Source organism: Vombatus ursinus, unplaced genomic scaffold (genome assembly GCF_900497805.2).
Source record: "Vombatus ursinus unplaced genomic scaffold, bare-nosed wombat genome assembly UNPS02014807.1, whole genome shotgun sequence".
Taxonomy (NCBI): Eukaryota; Metazoa; Chordata; class Mammalia; order Diprotodontia; family Vombatidae; genus Vombatus; species Vombatus ursinus.
The window spans coordinates 9906550-9934498 of NW_020954585.1; the positions used below are offsets into that span (position 1 = coordinate 9906550).

The 27949-nt window shown below is 35.8% G+C and overlaps 1 protein-coding gene across 7 annotated transcripts; it reads right to left on the bottom strand.

Moving 5' to 3' along the window:
* Positions 1-495: 495 nt before the first annotated feature.
* Positions 496-27948, bottom strand: LOC114052460 (centriolar coiled-coil protein of 110 kDa-like). Of its 7 annotated transcripts, none has more exons than XM_027875087.1 (16): positions 27824-27948; positions 23796-23951; positions 19498-19626; positions 13657-15319; positions 12108-12238; positions 9628-9805; positions 8952-9091; positions 8608-8724; positions 8094-8195; positions 6901-7017; positions 6144-6217; positions 5323-5385; positions 4474-4533; positions 3835-3920; positions 2615-2723; positions 1090-1151 (listed from the first exon to the last, which is right to left on the bottom strand). In XM_027875087.1, exons 2-15 carry the CDS (start codon positions 23934-23936, stop codon positions 2656-2658), a joined length of 3069 nt encoding a protein of 1022 aa, XP_027730888.1. In that variant the 5' UTR covers positions 23937-23951; positions 27824-27948; the 3' UTR covers positions 1090-1151; positions 2615-2655. The 7 variants fall into 7 exon arrangements, with proteins under 7 accessions (XP_027730885.1, XP_027730890.1, XP_027730888.1 ...); XM_027875086.1 differs by having other exon boundaries at positions 27763-27948; XM_027875085.1 differs by having other exon boundaries at positions 27759-27948.
* Position 27949: the final 1 nt, after the last annotated feature.

Genomic DNA, 27949 nt, shown 5'->3' on the forward strand with positions numbered 1-27949 from the left:
ATATAAAACACATAGGTATTTGTCTATATATAATAATGCGTGTGTTATGTGTGTGTGTGTAGATACATATTCACACACACAAACACACACACACATATATTCACACACAATTAATCCATACATTGAAAATAAACCCGTATTTGAAAATTTGGATTTATTAGATACAATCCTTTTATTCTCTCCAAAATTAAGTATCCTAGAAAAAGTATAATGTCACAAAGGAGCAAGACTGCTGGAAAAAAATTGTTCTGCCCAAATAGAAAATATAATTGCATGCATTAACTTGTTTTTTTTTTTAAACTACAGTGGATTTAGTACATTCCTAAATATGATATATTCAAGAAGATTGTATGGTCTTCTCAAAAAATTTTCTCTCCATAAAAGGAAGTGACAATCCTATGAAAATGCTTTAATAAGTATTAGTAACATATATGGAAATTTAATATGTCTGTTGTTAGCATACAGGCATCCAGAAGAAAAACAATTAGGCATCTATGACCAAAAACAATATTCCAAATTTTTATTCTATGTTAATTTTCATCCAATTTATGCTCCCTAAACCAGAGTTCCAGTTTACATAAGTACCTGTTAGTCCATGGTAAAATTTACAAATTGGGACTCAACTCCATTAAGAGTCTAATGAAAATCGTTTTTAAAAATTAAAAAAAACAACAAAATATGCTTCTACATTGTTCTCCTTTGGAACAAGGTATCATGAAATTTGTTTACCAAATACAATAGCATAGACAAGTTTCTTAGAAGTAAAATGTGTTTTCTCAACTGATGAAAATTTTACCACATCTTTTCAATCTTCTTTCACAAAAACAGTTCAGATATCCTTAAAATCTGGAAAATACACATCTTTTGCAAGCCTAGACACATAAATATCAAAATTTTGACTACATAGGTAAAACACAGACTTGAAGTATTTTTTTCAGTATTCTTTCCCCACCTAAACCTATTATTACTGAAAAAATGGATTTAGAGTAGGATTTCTCTACATTACTGAATAATTCTCAACATTCCACTTTACTTTCTTGGGCAGAAAAAAATAGATGAGCACGACCACATTGTTTTATCCAAGTGAATGTTGTCTTCTTAAATTGTCGCAACATTTGGCTGCTTTCTTTGGGTTTTTCCTGCATATGCTCCTAAAAACAAAATAAAACCAGTTTTTTTTCTATAAATTATTACTTTCTAAATTACACTGTATGTCATTAACCATCAAATTAAGTATAAATAACTAAAAAAGTTCTTTGACAGTATTCTGAAACCTTAGAAGACTGGGAGAAGCATGCCATAATAACTAGAGTGTTGGATATGGAGTCAGGAAGACCTGAGCTCAAATACCAAATACCACCTCTGACACTTAACAGCTTTGTGATTATGGACAAGTTATGTAAGCCTAGGCTCTCAGCCTCAGCTAATACTCTATGATAAAAAGTTATCCATGGCTTATAATCCACATACATGGAGGGAATTTTCCCAATGGGCATTCCTGCAGTGATGAAATCACAGGTCTTTGATGTGCACGAAATAATTAATTTCAATTTGAATGACAAAGATTATTAATGAGCCTCCATAAGCTTCACAACTTTTGCTACAGAGCTTAAATTTTCTATTTGAGATTTCAATTTCTGCTATTCTATGAATATACAATACAGTATAACACACATAAAGTTCTATAATGACAAAGCATACATTCTCCATGCAGGTCAAGTCAGAATGAATTAAAATTAGAATAAACTGTATGTTTTGGGAAATAAAAATTGTAAATAGGGAAACGCTCTCTTTTAAAGAGAACTGCATGGATCTCAGTGTAAATAAATTCACGGATCATATATAAATCAAAAGTCATATTCTAATACTGTTGTTTATGGAACAGGATACTGAGAACAGTAAGGAAAACAGTTAAAATTAATTTTAGTATACAATCAGGTGCACATTAATTTTACATTTCAAGGGTGAAACTCATCTGTAATTTGGTTGTGATACAAATCCGTATGATTGTAAATACTTTATATATAAACCCAGTGACTATATATATGTCAAATTATATACTGTTGAGTATTGACTGATATGCACTTAAGTAATTAGGTGGTATTAAGTAAGTGCAGATCATACAAATATGATGAATCAGAAGTGACAATCAAACATTTGAAGATGAAATGAGAGGGAAGATATAACATAGGAAAAAATTCATAGTTGTCAACTGGAATATTTGATTAAAAAACACATACAAATTATATACTACAATCAGGAAATATGTAGAAATCTTCCAGTACTTCCCTATTTCTAAGAACTCTAAATGGCCAGGAATTTATCAAAATTTTTGCCTCTTTAGATCCTGGAAAGAACTATAATGTTTAGAGGGATTCCAGATAGTTCCAAGGCCTTTAAAAAACAGCAGAAGATGCATTAGTCATTTTGTGAAATTTTTCCTGATTTTGGTCATCATTTAAACTATTAGATTCTGAATGTACTTGGGGGTTAAATGATATTCAATATGTAATTCCCTTTAACGTAACCTCACTTACTATAAATCATATGATTTTAAATGGCTCTGTTTTAAAGTGGATTATACTACATATGCACTATGAAGAGTTATACTCACAAAGTATGGTACAATAGAGTCAACAGGCCTGGGTTTGAGGCCTAACTCTGCTGCAAACTAACTGTGACTTTGGACATTATCTCTCCTCTCTGGGTCTCAGTATCCTCATCTGAAAAATGAGGGAGTTGGACTAGATGATCTCTCTAAGAACCCTTCCAAATGTAATATTCTATGATCAATTATATATTTGTAAATTTGGTATTCATCTCAAAAAGCTATGATCTCTTAAGATATTTAATGTTAAACTCATATTTAACAATGTAACATGAAAAAAACCTTACAGTGCTCATTTTTTAATTTTGATGACTGATTTTATTCCTAAGTACTGAAAATTCTGTGACTGTCAAGTTTTATATTTGTTAGAACACTAACATTAATCATTCTGTGACTGTCAAGTTTTATATTTGTTAGAACATTAGTATTAATCTAAAGAATTATTCCACATTACATGTTAGATTTAACTTTTTTATGTGTTAATAAAGGTATTTTCATTAGTAACACATAATTTTAGTGAATAATTCCCAAATATTTTGTAAGAACTAATATTTAACAAAAACAGGTTTTATAAGTGCTTTAGATACATTTGAATATTGTATTTGTCTTCTTGCCACGATATAATAAAGTTCTGAAACAAGCTCCCTGTAATAAACCTAAGGATAACTAACTGGAATTTCTGTTTTGTATAAGAAACTAAGGAGAAAAGAAAAAAACTTTTCTAAAAAAAAAATTCTCCTCCCAAATGATCTTGCAGTTGGGGGAGACAGGAAGAGAACAAATAATTATTTCCTTATTTGTAGTTACCATACTATACTAACAAACTACAAGGTCATACATTTCCCCACAGCAAAACAAGAGATATGTATAGATTCGGGGCAGCTTAGGCACAGCACAGTTATTGCCTTGTATTCATTTTTTAAAGGGGGCAATATAATTCACAATTTATACTTTTTTCTGAACTGCAAAGTTTACATGGTAATCTATGGATACAGATGTTTCTAGAAACCAAGATTATAATCATATATTTCCTTAATTTTCCACCACCCTCTCAACTCCACTAAATTGGAAACACATTCCTTTGATGAGGAATGATTTACTATACATGCCAAAGTTATAGTGGCAAGAAAAAGAAAACAATATATTCCACTTAAATGATGTGGATTTGAGCATCTTACTCACTTTTTTCCAATGAAATGAGATTCAGAAACTCATTTTCTACACACCTGAAACACGCACTCTGTTACGCATTCTGTTGTCTGAGGACTTCTCTCTATTTTGCTCAACCCCCTTCACTGATGTCTTAGGGGTTCTAATTAAATATAGAAAAGTTAATAAGCTACACATTAAAGTCTAAATGCTGTAACTTAGAAAGAAAATAAGCATCATACTGTTCAGTAGGAATAGCTGAAAAAGGAACACAGTAGCAGTCAGAAACCCTGCAGGAAGCTATACTTGTTCTTAATGAGAAAATATAATCCACATTCCACAACCACATAAAGCTTTGCTTATACTTTATCATTTATATTGACCTATATCCCTCTGTAGTCTTAATGCTGTTTATATGGCTAGTATTTCATTGTTGTTAATGGAACCAAAACTGTATGAAGTGAATGCAAAACACATGGCAAAACATGATGATAATGAAAACACAATACACAACAGTATGCCCAATTTACTTTCAAACTGTTTTCTAAGATAAAAAGAAATCTGAAAAAATTTAAATATACTTTTGCAACCAAAAATAAGTAATGATGTTTTAAAAGTATTTGCAACATTGATCATGAATATGAATAATTTCCTCTCAAAGTTGCCTTTTATTTTAAATATTTTCTAATATAAACAAATGTATACAGTGCTCTTACCCTTGTCTACAGAATGGCTTATGAATAGGGGCATTTTGTCCTTGACTTGGCTGAAGTACTCTGTTAACAAAGAAAATAAGTCAGTTTACTAAAAAATAAACAAATTAAATTTGGATTTTTTATATTATCTTTCAAATGTTAAGTTTCTTAAAGGAAAATATTAAGTTAGGAGCTAATTGTATAATAGGTTTTCTTGGATATGTCCAACCAATTTTTACTGAATTCTTAAACAGGAGCACCTGTGTCAAACATGGCAGCCAGTATTTATTTACTAATAGACTAGGCCTATGGAAAACTGTATGATGAAAAAGAATGTTGTCTAAAATTAGCATTAATCCCTTGTTCCTCTGGGTGACTAACAAATCTTCTCAAATCTGAAAGAATATATTATTCTTATTTTACAATAAGGGAAAACAAGTTAGAAACTTTAAGTGACTTTACCAAGGCAGTAAAAAAGGCCTGGATTTAAATCATGACACAACTGACTAAAATTTCCACTAGAGGCATTTCCCAAGCATATCCTCATTATGTTCTTGCTATTATCTGGTGGCTGTGATTGTAGCCTTATTACATTCTTATGTAATCCCCAAGTCTATAATCTTTTATGTAAGCAGGTAATATTCTGCTAATGGAAGACAGGAAGACAGGAAGGAAGTAGGGAGAGCAGGAAGGGAGAGAAAGAGAAAGAAAGGAAAGAAAGAGATAAAGAAAAAAAGAAAGGAAGGAAAGAAAGAAGGGAGAAAAAGAGAGAAAGAAAAGAAAGCAGGCACAGGACTTAATAGAAAACAATTCCTTCTCAGAGAAGAAAAATAATTTCTTAAAGGAATAGTTTCAGTTATTTTCAGTCACCTTGTTTCAGAAGGCTTTTGTCTGATGAGAATTTTCTTATTTGGCATTCCCATTTCAGCAGCCCTAAAGAAGAAAATCAGGACACAGAGTGTGTTTGAGGGGAAAAAAAATATGCTTATAAATATCACAGATAAAATACATTACTTCAGGCCAAAACTATGTAAGCTGAAGAGATAATCTTCTTGTAAGAGAAAAACTTTAAAAAGCAATTAGTGGCACAGCCAGATGGTGCAGTGGATACAACACTGGGCCTGGGGTCAGGAGGACCTGAGTTCAAATATGGCATCAGCCAAGACACTTGACACTTACTAGCTGTGTGGCCCTCAGCAAGTCACTTAACCCCAACTGCCTCACCAAAAAAAAAAAAAAAAAAAAAAAAAAAGCAATTAGTAAGATCTTCTATGTACATTTTCCCAAACACAGTCTTTTCTCACTAACTTTTTTTAATTTGGGAAGTCACAAGCAGAATTTGTCTAAAAGCTGAGACTTTCAATGTAGGGACCAATTAGTTGAATACTAAGCTGAGACTGAATACTAATGATAATGTTCTGGCCTCCCAATTAGCTGCATATGTAAAAGTCATAAGACAAATACAAGCCAGAAATAAATATAGACCATATTAAGATGGATTCAGATCTCACAACCTTATTTTAATGGACATACTTTCTATGAATTAAAATTATTTTAGTCAATTGGGAAAAGCTATTGGTTCTTAATCCCTTAAATACAAAGAACAACGGGGAATAATGGAGGACCAAAAGTAAAGATTACTTCATACGACTGAAGAAAAAAAAAAAAAGACAGATTATGTCAATACTTACTTCATGTACTTCTTCCTATCCAGAGATTTCTGTGTTGCAGCTGAAAGAGATGCTCGTGGGTTCTTCATTTTATCCTTTGCATGAAAAAAAAAAAATGTATGTACATATGTGTGTAAGTATGTATATGTGATAGGACCAATTGAGCATTTGCATTACTACATCTAGGAATCTATCAATTTTCACTGAAAAATCTTTTTTTTAAATAGAATTTACATGTCTCTGACATGATCTCTCTTGGGAATTAATCTGCTGGCTAACTTATTTTGGTAAACGGTTTAAAAAATTTTTATTGTCTATATGCACACTACAAAAAATGTGATTTCACATTTTTATTCATCTCTTGTCAACAAATTCATTCACAATCAGACACCAAACTGCTACTTTAAAATGCTGCCTTTTCAGATTTACTTGGGTCAGACTTTCTGCTCTGCTCTCTGAATTAGTTGCAGGTGTAAAAATTACATGGTAAGCGATGATTAGAAAAATCAATAAAGGTTAGGCAGATTTTTCCAGGCGTCATAAAAGGAAGCCTTTCAAAATCAAGTTAAAAATCTTCGCAATCCTGATAGGTGAGAGGGTTATACTGCATATTCTTTTGCATCTCTACAGTTACCAGAGTAGCTGGCATTCTTGACTGCAACCTATGCCTCAAAATCTCTGAGAAGAGCTTAGATGCTATTCGATGAGAACTGAAGTAATGTTAAAATCCTGAGTGATTTCATTGAATAAAATGTTACATTAATTGCATTAAACATACCATTTGTCTAAGCATTTTTTCTTTACGCACTTCTCGATCATGATGTAAAATGGACATTCTTTCTGCTGCATCCATTACGAAAAATATGTCATGAATATCAAATAAGGCAGCTCGAAGCTATTTTTGAAACAAAAAAGAAGAAATTGTACCTTTTATAAAAAAAGAGCTTAACAATAACTTAGTAGGACATGTTTGAAGAACATTTTAAACTTTTCCAATGTTAGTAATACATATTCTTCATTTACATAAATAGTTCAGATAAAGACGGTGAATAAAAGAGAAATTCTAACTTAGTCAACAAAGTAAATTTCAGAAAAATAAATAGAATACAAGGTAACTTTCCTAGGCCAATGATTGGTTCTAAGAAAACATATATTACAGACACTTAAGAGAAATAAGATGTAAGTGTGAGTTACATTCTTGGCAGCTAGAATTTAGATTATAAAAGCTACAAAGATCTGAGACTATATAACCTTTATAAAGGTAAAACTTAGTTCCCCTGCCTCACAACTTTCTTCTTTCTCCACTCCAGAAATCTATAGGGTTTTGTTTTTTTTTTAAATACCTGGCAAGCAGAGTGGCATATGTGGCCTTCTGCATCAAAAGTATCTGGCTAGGTGTATGGGAAAAGGGGAGAAAGAAGAAAGGATTCCCTTAATGGTCCTCCTGACCCCAAACTTCATACCTTTGTTCTCTATGTTCTCTTAGTACTTACCAGCTCTGTCCTTTCATTTTGCTTATACATTTTTTTAATTTTTAAATTTTTTTTTTAATTTTTAGGCAACTGGGGTTAAGTGACTTGCCCTGGGTTGCACAGCTAGTAAGTGTCAAGTGTTTGGTCTGAGTCCGAATTTGAACTCAGGTCCTCCTGATTTCAGGGCTGGTGCTCTATCCACTGCGCCACCTAGCTGCCCCCTTCTCGTTTCATTTTGGAGCAGGAGTCCCACAGAAGATTGGGGGACAGGAAAGGTCAACGTTCCTGTGAGGCTCTCAGTATTAAAGATTCAAGCAGGCTGCTTCATGCTCCCACCATTTAGAGGAAAGCCAGGAGTTGTGCCTCCTGGAATCAGCTACTATAAGATTTTGCTACATTGCTGTAAGGTTTGACTATGACATACTAACCATGTTATTGCAAAACAGCCCTGATCATGTTATACTTAGAAATTATGCCTAATACATGCATACACAATTACCTGAGCTAACACTCTTTCTTGGAGAGAAGCATCTTGTGCTGAAACAGATCCCCTTTTTAATGGAGCTTCTGACTGAAAACTTCTTATGAACTCCATAGTATCCTGTAAAGATTGAAGAAATTTTTGAAAAGGAATCTATGAATATTCATAGGATTTTTGAAGTCCCCCTTCTTTTCCTATTCCTTCCATCTATAGTATTTAAACCACTCAGGTTTCATTTTACTATATGAAGAATTATACCTTGATTTGCCCCAAATCTGTCCAGAAAACTATCATTATAGATCAAATTATGTTTATCTTAAAGGATAATAAAGAACAGAATGCACCATCTAATTTTAGGCTGCAGAAACAATGAATTCTCTTAGCAACAGCACACAATTACTCCATAAATTATTTTATCTGAGTTCTAACCTTATCTTCCAACTTGCAGAAGGTGACAGAAGATTAAGGGTAGAAGAAAGAAAAAGGGAAAAATACTTACATAAAATAAAAACTGTTATACCAATGCTCTTACTTTTACTGTTTGCCGGAGATGTTTCACTTTTTCTGTCTGCAGGAGCCTACGAGTAAGAAATCCTTTTGCCACTGCAATTATTTTGTCAAATTTTGCTTGTACTTCTAGACTAAAAACCTTTAAAAAAAACAAGGACAAACTTCTTAAGATTTTCTATTACAGAATTGTTCCTTGGCTTGTAATGAGGTACTGAAACAAATTCTTTTGTTTTTTACATTTTATATAGTTTCATATTTAAATAATTTTAAATGTTTAAAACTGGTACTGTCAAAGTACACATGTTCATTTGCAGAGCCTGAAAGAATAACGGAGCTTTTAAAAATATATACAATAGTTTTACTAACCTGAGACCATCTGGGTTTGCCCCTTACAGGAGGCCTTGTTACTGGGATTTTGGGCAAACCACTAGTTGACGATCCCCAGAGGTAGAATGGTACTTCACTTGTAGAACCAAAGCTATGTTGTAGGGTAGAATTTGTCAAACCTAGAGAAAAGGTTAAAAATGTAGATTATACCTAATTCTGCATAAAGCAGTATACATTTATCAGCACCAATCAGTATAGATTATTATGGGCAATAATCACACTTGTACAAGCTTTGCTCTTGCCAGGAATAACAACTTCTTAAATCCTTACCACCCCCCCCCACACACCCCACCATCACTTTGAAAATAAATGATGTGAAAAGGAAATCACAGGGGACAGGGCCTTAGATATAGTGTAAGAGCACTCTGAGGATGACAATTTTTTTTTTAATTTGCCATATGTCACCTGCCACATGAATGAACACAGGCTGGGATACTTCCCTCACTAAAGTGATTACTCTCCATTCAAACACCTGCTTACAAGGACCTGGACAGTTGCCAGCATTTCATTTCTCACTAGTTACCAAGCAGTTGGCAGATGGAGGTAACCTGGGAAAGCCATCATCTAATAATATTTCTTAAAGACCTATACACCACTTTCTGTATCAAATAAAGTAGGAGAATTTTAAATAAAGGAAAAGGCTTTAAATATTTACCAGAAGTATTTGAATTTCCAATATGGAGAGTGTCCACTTGTGATAGCATTGTTTCTAACAAGCCACCATCACTTATTTTTCTCCATTCTAATTCCACTGCATTGTTAAGGTTCACTTCAAGTGTTTCTGCTGTAATTTCCTTCTTCTCTTTTAACATTCTCTCCTGTTCTTTGATTTCCTGCAGATTAATAGTCCATTATGATATGCCAGCTCTCATGTTCAAACACATTTCCTTTATTAACTAATCAATCTATTCACACAATGAAGTCTACTTTTCCTCTGATACAGGTTTGAAATTTCAGTGTATTTAAAGTAAATCGAATACAACAAACACTTATTAGGCACTTATGTTTAAAGCACCATTCTAGGAGCTGGGAATAGAAAGGCAAAAGCCCATTCACCCAAGAACCTTACATTCTTTTGGGGCAGTTGAGGGAGGGGAATAAAAAATGGACACAGGTAAGTAAATACAAAAAGTCATCTGAGGAGGGAAAAATACTATAAAGTGGGTATGAAGGGGAAGGGTCAGGAAAAACTTCGAGAATGATACCTGAACTGAGCCTTGAAAGAAAATAAGAACTCCGAGAGATGGAGATGAGAAGGAAGTACAAATCTGCTTGTGCAGATTTACTAAGATAGAATGTTGAGGAGAAGGAACAGTCAAATCCATAATAGCAAGTAATATGAAATAAGGCTGGAGAGGTAGGTTGAAGTCAGAATGTGTGGATCTCAAATGCCAGGCTGACAGCTTTTTATTTTATCCCAGAAGGAACAGGGAAACATTAAATGTTTTGGAACAAGGCTGTGCATGGTCACACTTGATCCTTGGAAGATTATCTTGGCAGCTGTGTGAACTGGAGAGGAGAGACACTGGAAGCAAAGATATCTGTTAAGCTATTACAAAGCCCTCCCACAAGGGGAAAGGGGCCTTTGCTGGAGGTCACAGAGGTGGTAAATAGTCCAGGCAGAACCAGTCATGCCAGCATAGCTGTGGCATCCTGATTTACGAGGGCGGCATCATCAAAAGGCAGCTCTGTCCAGTGAGTTGGTCATTTTGTAGAAATTCCATGGCTGCCCTGGGTGCAGAGGACCCAGAAGCAAGATGATATCAGGGATTTCTTTGAGGAAAGTAAATGGGTCTTGTGGGACCCTGGGGCATCTGTAAAGGGTTAATTTCCCTTCATCTGCCCAAGTGACTAAGCCAGTGGACAGAAAGCGCTGGTGCAATAAGATGAAGCCTGCCCTGGCACAACCAGCTTCTAACTCATGAACGAGCCTTTATTTTATAACTAGTCCCCACATCCCAACCACTCAGACGTTTATTAGGGACAGTTAGTCTTTAACACTAACAGGATTATTGATGGTAAACCTGCAAATCTCTCAATTCTATGAAACAGTTTGGGGAAGGGGTAACATGGCATTAAAGGTTTTCACACATTTCTTAAAATTAAAAAAAAAAAAAAGAACCCATTACATTAGTCAAAAGTGAGAGGGAGAGAGGGCCTGAACTACAATGGTAGCTACACAAATGGAGACTCGAGATAGATTTCAGAGATGATGTGGAGGTAGAACTATTTGTATGCATTTATTATCTTTCATTCCCATTCCCCCCACAATAATTTAAAAAAATAAAAACAAAACAAAATCCTCGTAACAAATATGCATAGTGAAGCAAAACAAATTTCCACAAAGGCCATGTCTAAAAATGTATGTCTAGATTTTAAGGTGTGGAAGTAGAATGGACAGGACTTAGCAAGTGATTAGATATTGGTGGGGCAGGGGGAATGGAGCAAGAGGGAAGGATGAGCAGGGGTGATGTCCCCAAGAGAAATAAGGAAATTTGGAGGATATTGTGGGGAATTGATGAGTTCTATTTTGGACATGTTGAATTTGAGATGCTGAAGAGTAGAAATGTTCAGAAACTAGTTAGAGATAACAGCACTTGAGTTAAGGAAGAGATTAAGGACAGATATAAGATTCAAGAGTTGCCTGAATACAAACAAAAATTAGACCTATGAAAAAAGATGACTTGGCAGATGATTTTTAGAGTTACCATAGCTAAAACAATTTAGCACCTTGGAGTGATCAGTTTCTTTGACATTAGCTAGGCTGTTTCTTGGATAATGGATGCAGTCAAGAGGCACATACTCAAAAGCTAAAATAGCTTATTCTCTATTAGCAAAGCCTTTGACATCCCAGGCTCTCTTCCATATCACAGTGATGTATCAGAGTCAAAGACTTTCCTTATTTAACAGTGGTAGAAATAAAGGTTTGGATTACGCACTAAGCAAACTATGCTTTGGACATGTTATACATTTCCCTTTCATTCTCAGATATCAAATCATTTCATATAAAGCCATCTTTCCACAAAAATGCTACAAATGTGCACTTTTACAATCCAATTTTCTAAAACACCAAAGCACATTTATTGTGCTAAATTTCACTTAACACCTCTACACACTTGTATCATAATTCCTCACCTTTTGTAATTTCTCTTGCTCTTTCTCCTGTTCAGCTATAAGTATTGATAACTGCTGAGCATGCTGTTCTTCCAGTCTCTTTCTCATTTCTTCAAAAGCCAACATCTTATTTTTTAGCTTCTCTTCTCCTTCTGCAAAGAAATATGCTCTTTTTGGAAAACTTAGTGCATTTTTAAAATACATTTTACAGTATCAATTTTATTTGCATTATTGCACCAAGTCTTCTCAAATTACACAAAAAGTATGTTCCAAAGATTTGTAATCTCCACTTTCTACCACTTTGTATTTCACCACTAAACTCCATGTTGATGCTACCTAATAAATACCCATAATGCTTTACCTTTGCTCATTTGATGTTTTCCACCAATGTCAGAATTAAAGCAAAACATGTGCCATCATAATTCTGTCTTACATTAGTCCACTAGAAGACAAAGACTCCATAAATGCATTACATATAAAAGGTGGAGCCACCTGAACTTATTCTCTCATCTCTTTTCTTTCTCCTCTGGGTCCTCTGTTTTTGTTTTTATCAGTATGTTATTTCAAAGGTGCAAAGACTTGAGTTTGGGGTGCTAAGGAAGAACATTATACAAGAAATTCCAAACATATTAAAAAAAGGGATGAATGTATAAATAAGAAACTTCAAAATAAACCCACTAAATGTCAGGATCATGAGATGCTACTAAATTTAAATGAAGGATATGTACAGTGAAGCACTCTTCTTATCGTTTGATTAAACCCAAAGAAATGTTCTCTTACTGTGAATATAGAGAAAAATTTGCATGATAGGTAAGTATTTATTGAGCTATTACAACGGTTTTTTCACAATTTGTTCTGAGTATGTCAGATGGCCCAACTTACTCTATTCCTATCAAGCTTTTTTGTTAGTGATGACAATTATAAATATCAAGCATCAAAAGCTTTGATATAGTATACTTTATATTGTTAGACTGAATAAAAAGAAAAGGGACATTAAGAGTTCTGATAATGCAGGACAGGATGGGGGAGAGAATAATAATTATAATTAACAGAAAAGCTATCATTTAAAAACACTTCACAAGATGCTTCTAGATGTATTACACACATTCCTATTTATAATTTTTCTCTAATAACATGATATCAAAGTAGCACCTTGCAAATCTAGCAGCGAACATCACAGAAAACAGATATAGCAACTATAGCCCAAATGGAAGATCATATATCAGTGTACCAGATTCAAATCAATAAAAGATGGTCTATGCAAGAGTTTTATTTTGTCATTAGGAATATCTCATCTCTAATACCATTACAGTACGGACATGACATGGACCTCAAATGGGCACCTAAAGTTTTATAATCTAAATAAGAAAGTCCATATGAATAAGGAAAAACTCATTAAATTATAATGTTGCTAATTACAGACTATCTTGCCAGATCGGTTCACTCCTACATATCACGACGCACAGGTTAAAACAATTCCCTCAAAATTTAAACTAAAGATATCTATGAAAAAATTGCCATTTGCTATGTGGTTAGCACCAACTGCATGAAAGCTCTAGAGTACCCTTACCTCTGGAACTAATTTCTAACATCTCATTCTTGTTAATGTAGACAGATCCCTTAGGAAATCTTTTTTCCTGTATCCATCGTCTCTCCTGCTCAGCTGTTTCAGTTGTTAAGATATAAGGGCTATTTTCTTTTTGCAAGCCATCGGCATCCAAATCCAGTTTCCGCTTAACCTTCTCAAAACTGTTTTCCACAAACTGTTCATTTCCACAGGACCCATTTGGTGTATCCATCTGCTGTCTTTTATTCTGGCATTGCATCAGTAGTGGAGATGGGTTTTGTACATCATAAGATTTATTCAGTTCCACTTGGGAATTACAGTTTTTTTCTAACACACTAGTTGGCTTGATTACATTCATTATTCCACACTTTTGACTTACTATGCACTGACTAGTTGCATATGGTTCATGCAATTTTGGAACTATAGTACAATTACTGTCTGTTTTGTATGGCTCTCTCCCATCAGATGCTATTTGACCCTCCATCGTAGCAATTACATGAATGACTTTGTTTTCTAACTGGCTGACTGAATGTTGACATATTTCATTTGATTTACCTAAGACTGATTCTTCATCTCCAGTTTCAGAAGCATTTTTGCTGACAATATGAGCTTTGCTAGAACAAACTTCAGTTAAATCAATAGGAAATTTTGGCACAGACTCAGGTATACTTGTTTTTTCATTGACATCTTGTATGATCAAATCCATGGCCCTTCCTTTTTCTTTGGGACTCAATTCATAGGCATTTATTGGGTTATTTATAAGTATATGACCTGTTGATGAAGACTTAGGCCGTCTTCGATGCATTTTAGGACTCACACTTGGCTCTGGACTAGGTAACTTGGCATAAGAACCTGTAAAACTTTTGACAACACTACTTTCAGGATCAAAAGTGGAAGTGACTTTAAAACCTTCATCTTCATCCGAATCCAGAAGAGCTGGTGTACCCATTCGAGTGGGTATATCCACTTTGGAGAAGCTGGCTAAAGCTAATGCACTCACGCTGCTCATCTGGGTGGTAGCACTTTGGAGAAGAATGTTTGATTTATTAAGGCTCGGTTTATCAAGTGAAACTGAACTACAACTTTTGCTTATAGACCTTGAATTCTCTTTCCCAGAGTCACTCGTCTTAACAGCATCATTCTCTTTGTCCGAGCGGCTCTCGGTGACGCTCTTCTTTGAGTTGTTTCTCATGCTGCGTCGAGTCTGTTCTCGTTCTATGTATTCCTTTGACTTTTTCATAAGATTCTGAAGGCTCATCATGTAAGGATCTGAGGTGGCTTCCTCAACCAGAGACAGCTCCAATTCTCCTTCTCTTCTAGGGATATCATCTACAATCAGAGTCTCCTGTGAAGCACCTGAAGATATCTCTGGAGAAGTTTCATTTCCCAACAGGTTAGGATTAGGGCTGTCACTTTGTTTGATGGAAACGCATGCTCCTATACCTTTATCTGAATTTGTCCCATTCAGTTTTACGTGGGCAATGGTATCGGGAGGCAAGATTTCAATAGTCTCTTCAACCTTCACTGAGGCAGACTGTTCAGTAAGACTTGGCAAACTATCCTTTGGAAGTATAGTGGGAACATCCAAATCTCTGACTTCTGAATTAAGGTAAATTGCCTCAGGTTCCCACTGATCAAAATCACTTATATTTGGTGCTTTTCTGACCTGCAAAGAAAAATTTGGAAATTGATTATTCTAGTTATAGAACACCACCATTTAAGTTTTATAAATGTTATCTAACTGAAATGGGCCAGCATGTATTTCTTTGCGAGAAGCTGGGGTCACAAATAAAAAGAATGAAAAAATCCCTACTCACAAGAAGCTTATGTTCTAGTGGTAGAAAAAAAAAGTACACACACACACACACACACACACACACACACAACACACACACCATAAACATAACGTGGTTAAATACAAGGAAGTTTGAGAAGGAGGGCACCAGTACTTGAGTGGATAAGAAGAGGCTTTATGCAAAAGATGGGGCTTAAGTTGCATTTTTTTTTAAGGCAATTGGGGTTAAGTGACTTGCCCAGGGTCACACAGCTAGTAAGTATCAAGTGTTTGGTCTGAGGTCACATTTGAACTCAGGTCCTCCTGACTTCAGGGCCAGTGCTCTACCCACTGCGCCATCTAGCTGCCCCTTAAGTTGCACTTTAAAGGAAGAGATGGACTTTAGGAAGTAGAGCTAAGGAGAGAGTACATTTCAGGATGTTGGAAATGAGCATCATGGGAAAGCAAAAGAAAGGCTAGTTTGGATGATGGCAGAGTGTAGAAGGGTGAACAATGTGCAATGAGGCCAGAAAGATATAGGGGCCAGGTTGTGAAGGGCTTTTAAAGCTAAACAGTAGAGTTTATGTTTGATCCTAGAGGCAATAGGAAGCCACTGCAATTTCCTGAGTAGGGGAACCACACTGTCATATCTGAGGTTAAGGAAAATTACCTTTTTTTTTTCTTGTCACATTCTGTGGTTAATTTTATTGTGCTTATTTTATTTGTGCTTACTTTCTCAGCAGTGTGTATTGTGGACTGGAATAGGGAATGACCTGAGGCAGGAGACTAATAAGGAGGACACTGCAACAATTTAGGTGAGGGCCTGGACTAAGATGGTAGTTATGTGAGCGAAGGGAAGAGGTAAGATGTGATAGATGTTGTAAAGATAGAAATGGCAAGATTTGGCAAATGATTGGATGGGGTAAAGGACAGTGAGAAGTCTAGGATAATGCCAAGGTTATGAACCTGGAAGACTAGAAGGACTGTGGCGCCTTTGACACAAAAAAGAAAGTCTGGAAGAGGGAAAGGTTTGGAAGGAAGGATAACGAGCCCAGTTTTAGAAATATTGTTTAAGATGACTCTGGGACACCCGGTTTAAAAAATCTAATAAGCATTTAGTGATATAAAACTAGAATTCAGAGAAGACACCTGGGTTGAACATATAGATCTGAGATAGAGACGACAGTCAAACTCATGAGAGAGCATAGAGGGAGAGGTCTAGGGCAGAACCTTGAGGAACACTAGCAGATGAGAAGAAAGCCACAGATTACCTGAAGCACTTGGATCTTAAATCTCTATTACATAAGAGTATTCTACTTATCAGGCTAGATTAAAAGGGTGCTGCCTCCATGTCTCCTAATGGCAGGATGTCTAAAATAGGATAACATACCTCCCCACTTACCTTACAAATTTAGGCAATTAAGTGACTTGCCCAAGGTCACACAGCTAGTACGTGTCAAGTGTTTGGTCTGAGGCCAGATTTGAACTCAGGTCCTCCTGACTTCAGGGCTGGTGCTCAATCCACTACGCCACCTAGCTGCCCCCCCCATAAGAAACTCTTATGTAAAGTAACTTGATGTTGAAAGCAGGGGATCCCTGACTCCTGATTCTTTACAACAAATCTGACTACAAGCATTCTATGAATTGTGATTGAGGCAGCTAGGTAATAGAGTGGATATAGAGCACTAGAGCTGCAGTCAGGAAGACCTGAGTTCAAATCCTGCCATAGAAATTTACTGAGTGACCCTAAGGAAGTCATTTAAACTTATCTGCCTCAAGTTTTCTAATTTGTAAAATGAGAGTAATAATAGCCCTAAACTCCCAGGGTTGTTGTGAGGATCAAATGGAATAATATTCTTAAAGTGCTACACAAACATTTGTTATCATTATTATCATTATTAATTAAGAAGACTTAACAGATGCTTATTCAAAGTTTAATAACATCTCAACATTAACAATGATTTAAGTACAAATTTACTTAAGGCAAACCATACTAAACAATAATCTAGTGGCATTTAAAAACAACTACTAAGGCCAGGGTTCTTAAGCTTTTTTGTGTCATACACCCCTTTGGTATTCTAACGACTCCTGTGACCCTTCTCAGAATAATGTTTTTAAATACATAACATTTTTAAATACATGATATTAAAAAGATACATAATATATAATGTTAAAAAAAAAAAATAAGTTCATGGACCCCAGGTTAAGAACCTTCATATTAAAGAAGGTATTTGTGGATACGGAGATATACAGAGAGTATTTGCAACTAAACAGTAAACTATAATAAAAACGAGTAAAATATAAATGCAAGAAAACTTTCACAGAACACATTAAAATAACATCTTGAATCCTAAATATTTCTCTCTGAAAAAAATGCAGACACATAATTGGCAAATATAACTTGAATTAGAACATTTTCTGATACCAAGCAAGTCTGACTATAAAAAGGGTGCTGCCTCCATGTCTCCTAATGGCAGGATGTCTAAAATACGATAACATACCTCCCCACTTACCTTACAAATCCCCAGACATAATGGTTTCCAGGTAGTAAGTAATAAACAGTACAACAATACCACCTTGTTTCCATACATAGAAAGAAAAATAACTATATCCATGCTTAGCACAACAAAGCTAGAAGGGATTTAAGGAGATTATTTAATCTCACACCACTCCTCTCACCATTTTCCTGATGAGGAAACACGGAAGTGAACTGATTTTGTTTCAGGCCCCAAAGTTAAAGGCAAAGCTAGGCCTAGAAAGAACCCAGGTCTTCTGGCATGCAGTCCAGTCCACTCTGACTACACTATGCCACTATAAAAGCAAATCTTCTACCTGTTCACTAAAGCCATGGATTGATTTGTAGTTGTAAACAATACAGATTATTTTGACAAAGAAACCACAATAGCTAATAGTTTTATTCCAAATGATGACTAAAGCTGACATGAAGTTCTGATTATAATAGATAACACCTTAAAAAACTGTGCATTTTCTATAAAATATCTAGACCTGCATGATTTATAATACATAAAAATAATCTGCAGTGCCAATATTTCAAAGGTTCTTTTAAAAGAGATTATTCTCTAACTCTAATAATCCTATTTCTATCATGTAATTTATTTTGGTAATCTTGAAAATAATAACATTCAATTTTCTTTTTAATTGTATAAGACATTATCTACATAGCCTCCATGACAACTGAGTGTGTATATATATATATTTATTTATTTTATGGTTCTAGAATTTGTGATGTGCACTGAGTGGGTTAATTATTAATGTTATGAAACTTAGCTGAGATAAACAACAGTGAGTTTAGCAGTTACCCGGTAATGTCCTAAAACATGATGCTAATATCAACTGGAGCGTGTTACCCAGGACCAACCAAAAACCCTGGGGATTAAGAAAACAACAAAATACGTAACCAACAGCATTATGGTACTGAATATGCTGGCAGCTGCTGGGTTTATTTTTTTCAATGTGAGAGTCCTTATTTCATTTTTAGTACTTGTTTACATGGCCTTTCAAAAGAAACTCAATGCTATTCAAATTTAAGAGTTTTAACATTAATAATGGCAAATGGTAAACAAAGCAAATAAAATGGCCCTCTGCTAAATCTAGATAATTCTATCTTCTATTTCATTTATACTAATGAAAACTGTCCATGGGTACTCAAGAGCATAATTTTAACAAAAGTGAATTTCCACTGATTATTTACCTTATCAGAGAATGAAAATGAGGTCACTGGTCAGCTAATAAGTACAAAAAGTAAACTTCAGTAAATACATTCAGAATTTTTAACTAACAATTGAGTGTTTTTAAACAGTAACAAGACCCAAACAATAGCTATTACATTCATGTGTAGGTCCCTTGTCTAAACATCTACTGATCTAAGTACTAGTCATCAGTCATCACTTACAAACAACAACATTTTTTGTGTAGCCAAAAAAAAAAAAGAAAAACTCTGACTTCTCAAACATGATGGTAAACACAGTGCATCATTAACAACCTAGGAATTATAAATAAATGTCTTGGGGAATTAACTTCTTTATCAAAACTAATGGGGCTAGACACACCTGAACATTTTCCAGGATCTCCTGGACACGATTCAGTAAGGCTTTCTTCCTGCTACTCTGTTTTCGTGCTTCTATATCAAGTGCTTTCTGCTTCTCTTGCTGCATTTCTTTTCTCCTCTCAACAGTGAGCTGTGCAAAACATATCAAATTATTTAGCAAATCTTTTTTTCTAGTAGCAAAACAGTGTATGATCAATAAGAAACTTTAAAACCTGTGAGTAACAAAACCAGTGGTTAAGTGACCAAATAAATCTGTAAAAATTTGTTCACTTTTATCAAAGGCTCTTAAATCAACCAGATATTAGTCATTTTTCCACCACAGAAATGGCAATAAGTTCCTGTTCTCAGTTAAATATCAGTTAAATCCACCAGTTTTTATTCCTTCATCCAAATGTTCTACTCATTTTTGCCTTAAAAATAAACTACAAATAGTCCTGATAAAAAAAGATAAAAGATCCTATTTGTCATCATTCCAAGAAAAAGTATATTTCTAGCTCTTTATCTTTGTAGACTTCAATAAAAAGGTACAGGATCTGAAATAAAATTAAAAGCTACGAATATTTAAATTAAAACAAGTACGAGGCTGGCTTAGTAAAGATGACAAAAGAAAAGTCAATGCTGGCAGGGAAGTAGAATAAAAGGCACATCTTTTATGGAATTGTAAATTAACCCAACCATTCTAGAAAGCAATTTGTAGTTATGTTAAAAATGAAAGTTCCTAAAATGCCCAAACCCTTCAGCCCAGAGATTGCACCATTAAAGCATCTATTTCCAGGAAGTCAAAGACAGAAAGTCCGATATACACCAAAAAATTCATAGCAATGTTTCATTTCTTTTTGTGGTAGTAAAGAACTAGAAATTAAGTAGGCACCTAACAACTGCAGAATGGCTAAACAAACTGTAGTACATAAATGTAACGGAATACTATTGTACAATAAGAAGTGACAAATATGAAGAATTCAGAGATGCATGGGAAAACTTATATAAAACTGATGCAGCATGAAGTATGCAGAATAAAAACTACACAAAAACAATGTAAAGAGAAAGAACAACAAAATGAAAGAGAAAGCATTTATTACGTGCTTACTATGTGCAAAACACTGAGGATACAATGAAATTAAATGGAATACTCTGCAATTATAATGATAAGGTTGGCCTTAGAGGAGAGCTAAGAAAATGTACCTCCCTCTCCCTTATTTCAGAGGTAGGAACTTCAGAGTGTGAAATACTGCACATACTGTCAGATACAATCAATATGAAGATTGGTTTAAAGGCCTAAAAAGCCTTTGACTTTGCATCTGATCCTAGACATAACAGGGGCGCACTAAAATTTACTAGAGCAGACATCATAATAGCATCTAACATTTAATAATTCTTTAAAGTTTGCAGGGACAGCTAGGTGGTGCAGTGGATAGAGCTCCGGCCCTGGATTCAGGAGGACCTGAGTTAAAATCCAGTCTCAGACTCATAACACTTACTAGCTGTGTTAATCCCGACTGCCTCACCAGAAAGGGAAAAAAAAACCCTACACTAAAGTTTGCAAAGTGATTTACACACATGATCTCATTTGAATATGCTAAGGTCAGACTTCATGCATTAGCACTATCACTTTGGACTTTTTGGCAGCTGTGTGTTGGAGGGAGAAACTTGAGGCAGGGACACCAATCAAGGGGATATTGTAATAGTCCAGGCAAAATGTGATGTGGGACCAAGCTAAGGTAGTACTACTTACTGGAAAGAAGGGAAGAGACACATAGGATGTTGTTAAGGCAGAACTGACAAGTCTTGGCAACAGAAGGCATACGAGTAATAAGAAGCTGAGGATGATTGAGGTTGCAAAGTTATGTGACTCAGAGGACAGTAGTACCCTCATTCAAAAGAGGAAAGTTTGGAAAAATAATAGGTTTAGGAAAGATGATGATTTCCTTTGCTTTATGACCCCTAAACTGTTCTTTAGTGTTTTTTACCTTCAGCATGGTCTCTCACTCCTCCTCCTCTCAGTTCTTTCCCAGGATGTCAACCTTGAACTAGCTACCTTCTTTCTCTTCCCTATCCTCTTCCCTATCTTGACCCTTCAATGAATCAATTCAACTCTACACTATCCTCTACACTCAAATCCTTTGCCCCACTGTCCTACTGCCAATCATTCTTTGCCCAACCCCAATCTTGGGTTACTCCTACCATTTGCCACAACTGAAGCAAACAAGGTAACATGACTAGTCCAGGGTTACATATAAGTGTTTGAGGCCAGATTTGAACTCAGGTATTCATGACTACAAGCCCTACAATCTATTTACTGTACTACCTAACTGTCCCAACCTTGCCTCATCCTAATTTGAAAAAACTGGGGCCATTTGTTGACTCAAATGTCTTTCCCAACATCCCCTCCTTCACCAATCTCACATGAAGAGGTGAGCCTTTTCTTTGTCAAGGCAAATGCCTTTAACTGCATATATAAATCCCATTTCACCTCACTTTCTTCAGAAGATTGTCCCCTCTTTCAAATCTAATCTTCAATTTCTTTCCATCTACTGGCTACTTCCCTGCTGCCTAAATACACTCATGTTTCTGCCATCTTTAAAAAACCCTCAATTGATCTGACCATCCCTGCTAGTTGTCTTCTATCTTTCCTCCCTTTAGTAGCTACACTCCTTGGGAAATTCATCTATGTACAATATATGCCTTCACTTTCCCTCCTGTCACTCTCATATAAGCCAAGCCCTCTGCAATCTTGATTCTGATTTCAACATTTAACTGAAACTGCTCTCTCCAAAATTACGAATGATTTCTTAATCCGCCACATTCATCGATTTTCCTCTATCCTCATCTGACCTTTGACACTGACCACCATTTTCTCCTGGATACCCTCTCCTCTCTAAGTTTTTCAAACAGTTCTTCTGGTTTTCCTCTTACTTGTCTGACCACTCCTCAAGTCTCTTTTGCTGGTTTTTCATCTAGGTCGTGACTACTAACCACAGGGGTCCCCAAGGTTCTGTCCGAGGCCTTCTTCTTTTCTGTCTACCATCTTGCTTAGTGATCTTATGAGCTCTAATGGGTGAAAATTCCCAGATCTTTAAATCCAGCCCTAGTTTCTCTCCTAAGCTCCAGTCAACTGGCTTTTGGACATCTCAAACTGAATATTCTGTAGATATCACAAACTTGATACATCTAAAATAAAACTCATCTTTTCCCACAAACTCTCCACTCTTCCCTACTGCTGTCAAGGCCACCACCCAGGCCTATAATGTCAGTACTATCTTTAACTCCTCCTTCACACTCACCACATATGCCCTTATCTGATGCCAAGTCTTGTTCGTTTTACCTTCACAACATCTCTTGTATGTATTTCCCTTTCTCTCCACTCACACAACCACCAGCCCAGTGCAGGTCCTCATCACCTTACACCTGTACTACTGCAATAGTCTGCTGGTAGGTCTGCCTGCCAAGTCTCTACACTCATTCATTCTTAACCTGAACTGCAAAAATGATATACTAAAGCACAAGACTGACTGTGTCACCCCCTACCCAATAAATTCCACTGAATCCCTATCGCCTCCAGGATCAATTCTAAAATCCTCTGGCTTTTAAAAGCCCTTCACAACCTAGCTCCTTCCTACCTCCCAGGGTTTCTTATTTATTCTTTTCCCCAGTTCACGTACGCCATAGTCCAACAACACTGGCCTTCTTGTTGTTCCTCCCACATGACCCTTGGTCCCCAGACTCTGTGCCCTTTTCCTGTCACCAGCACCTCTTGGCTTCCTTCAAGATTCAGCTCAAGTGTCACTTTTTTAAAGAAGGCTTTCCTGATCCCACTCAACTTCCAAAGCTAGTATCTTCCTTCTGAGAATATCTTCTTTCTATCTATCTATCTATCTATTTCTATGTATACTTTCTTTCATGTTCTTTCCTCCATTAGAATTCAAGCTTCTTGGGCAGGGACTATATTTTTGCCTTTCTTTGCATCTCCAACACTAAGTCCAGTGGCTAGAACAAACTAAGAGCTTAATAAATGCTTGCTGACTGAGTACTGACATAGCTAGCATGTTTCAGAGGCAGGAAATGAACCCAGATTTTCCTGACTCCAAGGCCATTCATATGGTACAATACCAAACTGCCACTACAAGAATGAATTAACATGTTAAAAATAGATTTCACTGCCCCTGGTTAGTGTGAAAGGGTGAGACTAATAGGAACAAGTCAATTGACTTCATCTATCTAAAATATTAATGTTACCAACAGACATTTGTTTAAATGGAAAAAATATAACCTAGCCACCAACTGGAAATAAAGAAATTTTACCAATGGAGAAAGCACAGCAACTCCATGGAAACGAATAAGTGAAATGTTCTCAGGTTGACCTGATGGAAAAGTTTCTTGAGATAGTGACTCTCCTTGGATTCTGACAAGGTTTTTCTTGCAAAACTTCTCATATTCCTCCATTATCACACAATTAAGCTGCAAGAATAAAAATAATATTAACACTTTTAAGAAGAAAAACTATTTCCCAAATTTAAAGTGCTTGCTACTAAAATTGTTTATTTGGAAGACTAAATACATAATTTTGACACTTAAATTGTAGCTAACTCAGATGAAGGCATCAATATACAGGCATTCTGCATTTTGTGTAACTAACATGTTTATGGGTATCTGCATGAAACCGAATTTTTAAAAATCAAAGTGATTTTAAGTACAAAAGGAATCTAGCATTAAATGGGGAAAAAAAATCTCTCGTTACTACATAATCCTCTCAGATACGAAAAAAAGATCTATGAACTCGTGAATTTCGATATTCTCTCTAATGATACAAATTGCAATACATTCTTGTACAAATCTTATCTATGTACTTACTCCCTTGAATTCATCCCCCAAAATTCAGCCAACATGCTGGATGCCTTCCTCAATTTCTCCAGATGTTGCAATTTATTTTATAGTACTAGACTTTCATAAATGGGGCACAATATAGAAGAAAAACTATACCTACCCATGCCAATAAAACTTTTTCTCCTAAAAATAATGGCCAGAGAAGCTGGTTTATCAAAGAGATAAGATTTTACTTATGTTGAAAGCATGCTTTATTTCACGGTTCTGGCCAGGACCTTTCTAATGTATGAATGTAAGAAATGCAAATACTACGTGATTATATATTAATGCATTTCACTACTGAAAATTTTAACAATAACAAAAATAACAATTCTTCTAGTAATTCTACTGTTTCTTTGTAATGATATGTGTAAAAGTAACCTGGAATAAACCAGTTATAGTATTAATTAACTCATTCATACCAATCAACCAAGAATTTATTGGATACCCATAGAGTATGAAAAACTTTCTTAAAACATGCTAAATTAAAAAGAAATGGAAACATTTTTTAAAAATGTAAATATTCTCAGTATAGATATACTAGATTATAAGGAAACCCAATAAACCATGTTTCTTTAAGTATTGATTTATAAGTTACCATTTAACAAAGAGACTCCAGACCAGAGAAACACAACAATTTAATGGAATTTTATAACTGACAGAAACCTGGGAGATCATCTAGAAAGTCCTTCATTTTGCAGATGAAGAAACTGAGGCCCAAAGAAGGGAAGTGATTTTTCCAGAGGTCACATACTTAGCTATTTAAAGCAAAAGTGTTGGGAGGTCTAGCTAACTAATGTGCAGCTGGAAATAAAAATAAAGAATTCCTGAAATTAAAATAAAATTAATAAAAAATTAAGATTTAGTTTCCCTTTTATTTAAATTTCTCCCTTACTCATAATAACAAGATTTCTTCTGTCAGTCTAATTTTTAACATGAGTTTGACTTTGAAAAATTTCCCAAGAATACTTCAAATAGTATCATACAAATCTGATGTCAATTTTTTCCAATGAGTTTTGCTGCATCAAGGCAATATGTGTACTTATATACACTCATTTCAAAGCCAGACACTTTCAAGTTCTCATTAAAAGAGCTAACCTTTACACAGTGCTTTAAGGTTTGCAAAATGCTTTACATCCCATTTGCTTTTCATAACAACCCTATGAGATATTTATGACCATTTTACAAACAAGGAAAGAGGTGCAAATCATTTAAGTGACTTGTTCATGGTCACACGGCTAATGTAAGCAGTAGAATATAATTCTTTGTATTTGTATCCCCTGGCCTAGCATGATGCCTGGTACATCATAGATGTTTAATAAATGTTGTTGGACTGATTTGAACCCAGGTTCTCCTGACTATACTTACAGAACTCTTCTCTTCATAGAAAAAAAGCAAGAAAACTTAAATGATCCTTGTTTAAGTGTGAATACTGAAAAAGTTTTAACTGAATCCACAAAAAACATCTACTTTTACAGATATTTTATCATGCACTATATATTGAATAAATGTACCTTCTAAAACAATAAAATTAAACTTGACATTCCATTTTGTCTCTGCCAACTAACTGCCAAGTTTTACAAGTTTATCTCACAAATATCTTGGAAACAAATGCCATAGAATGTTCTAACAATACTACATATCAAACATAAAGTTTCAAATTCTATTTACAGAGGGCCTCTTGCAAAATGCAAAGGTGATTTAGAAATGGAAATCTCGTATCTATGAGTAGAAACTAATCAACTTGATTTGAAGAAAGCATCTGTCAACTATTCCCATTTCCAAGACCTTCAAAAAAGAAACTCAAACATTCATCCAGGAACAGAAAAATTATAATATCACTGGCAATCCTCTTCTCAGGGGCAAATTAGTACCTCTAAATTACAATGTCAACCATTTAAAAAGTGAGTAATCTATGTTACATATGATTAGACAGGTGGATACTGAATTACTCATATCACAATCTACTGTTTATAAGTTTTAAACTTAAAGGGTGCCTCTGGCACATATTCACTCTGTATAGCTGCTCCCATTGCTCTTTAGCCATCCCATAAGTTTAGGACCCTATTCATTATTAATTCAGTACTCTAGAAAGCTAATATTCCCTTTCTACCAGAAATTTCAGAAAAGGTAAGAAATACAACTATGCAAGATGACAGAGTTACTGTGGTAAACCAGCAATAAAGACCTCTCTTGTTCCCCATTTCCAATCAGTTGCCAAATCTTGTCAATTTTACTAACTCCACAACAGCCCTTCACATCTGTCCCGTTCCACTCAAATGAATCAGCTCTCATCACCTCTTACCTGAACTACAATAGCCCAACTGGTTTCCATGATTCCAGTCTCTCCCTCTTCCAATTCATCTTCTATATCATCAAAATTAATATTCCTAAAACATAAGTCTGATTACATCAACCTCCTCCTCAAAAATCTTCAGTTGGTTCCCTAATGCCTCCAGGATCAAATAGAAACTTCTCAGCCCTGGCATTTTTGAAGCTCTTCACAACCTGGTTCCAGCCTTACCTTTTTAGACTCATTTTTACCCTACTCATCTTCAGGATTCTTACTTTCAGCCAAACTAGCCTATTTGCTATTTTCTGACCTCAGCATTCCAATTCCAGCTTTCAAGCAGGGAAACCCTCCTTCCCCAATTCACCACCTCACCCCTGCCTCAGGAAATCCTATCATCCTGTTTCAGCTCGGGTACTTCCTAGACTGATCTACCCTTTTGCCACAGAACTCTCCCCCCTCAAATTATCAACATACATTTACTCATCTGTATACATATTGCTGTATCCAGTAGAAATTAAACTTCCTGAGGGTAGGGCCACTTTTTTTTCCATTTTTTTCTTTAAATGTCCAAGGCCTAGCCTTAGCTTTGCAACACCAAGGACTCAGCAAACACTAGCTCAACTGAAGAGATGAGCTTGCTACAAAGAGTAAACTGATAAATAGTGCTCCCTAAGCCCGAGCCCTTTTACTCTATTGAAAAGCAAAGGGAGGTCCCCTACCAAGCACAGCGAAAGAAATACTAACAGTTCGCAGCACTGAAAAGAATTGGGTGTTGGTTTTTGTTGCTGTCTTTTTTTTAATCAGGTGTATACAGGCTCCCCACCCTAAGCTTCCCACAGGCATTCATCTTCCCCTTACCCCACCCCACCCACCCCCAAGGAACATTAAGCTCAGTCCAGTCCACGCCCGCAGTTCCATCAACCCCCAAGACCTACCCCAAATGCACCCTAGCCTCCCCATCCCCCACCTAGCCAGGCAGTGCGGACAAGGATTGGCCGGGACTGCCGGGAGCAGGGACGAAAGTCTCTTCGCCCCAGGCGCCGCCTCATCCCCGCCTCCAGGCACGGTGCGAAGCCCCCAGCGCCCTCCCCTCCCCCCAACGCACCCACCTACTTCCCTTCCGTAACCCCCAGCGCCCCTTGAGACTCTCTCTCTCTCTTCCTTCCTCTACAACCTCGGGAGGAGACAAAGGGATCAGGCTATATCTACACAGCGCAGCCCGCTCCGCCGCCGTCTCCTCCTCCTCCTCCTCCCCGCCATATTACGGGTCTCAAGGCGGCAACGCCGGCACCTGGCAACC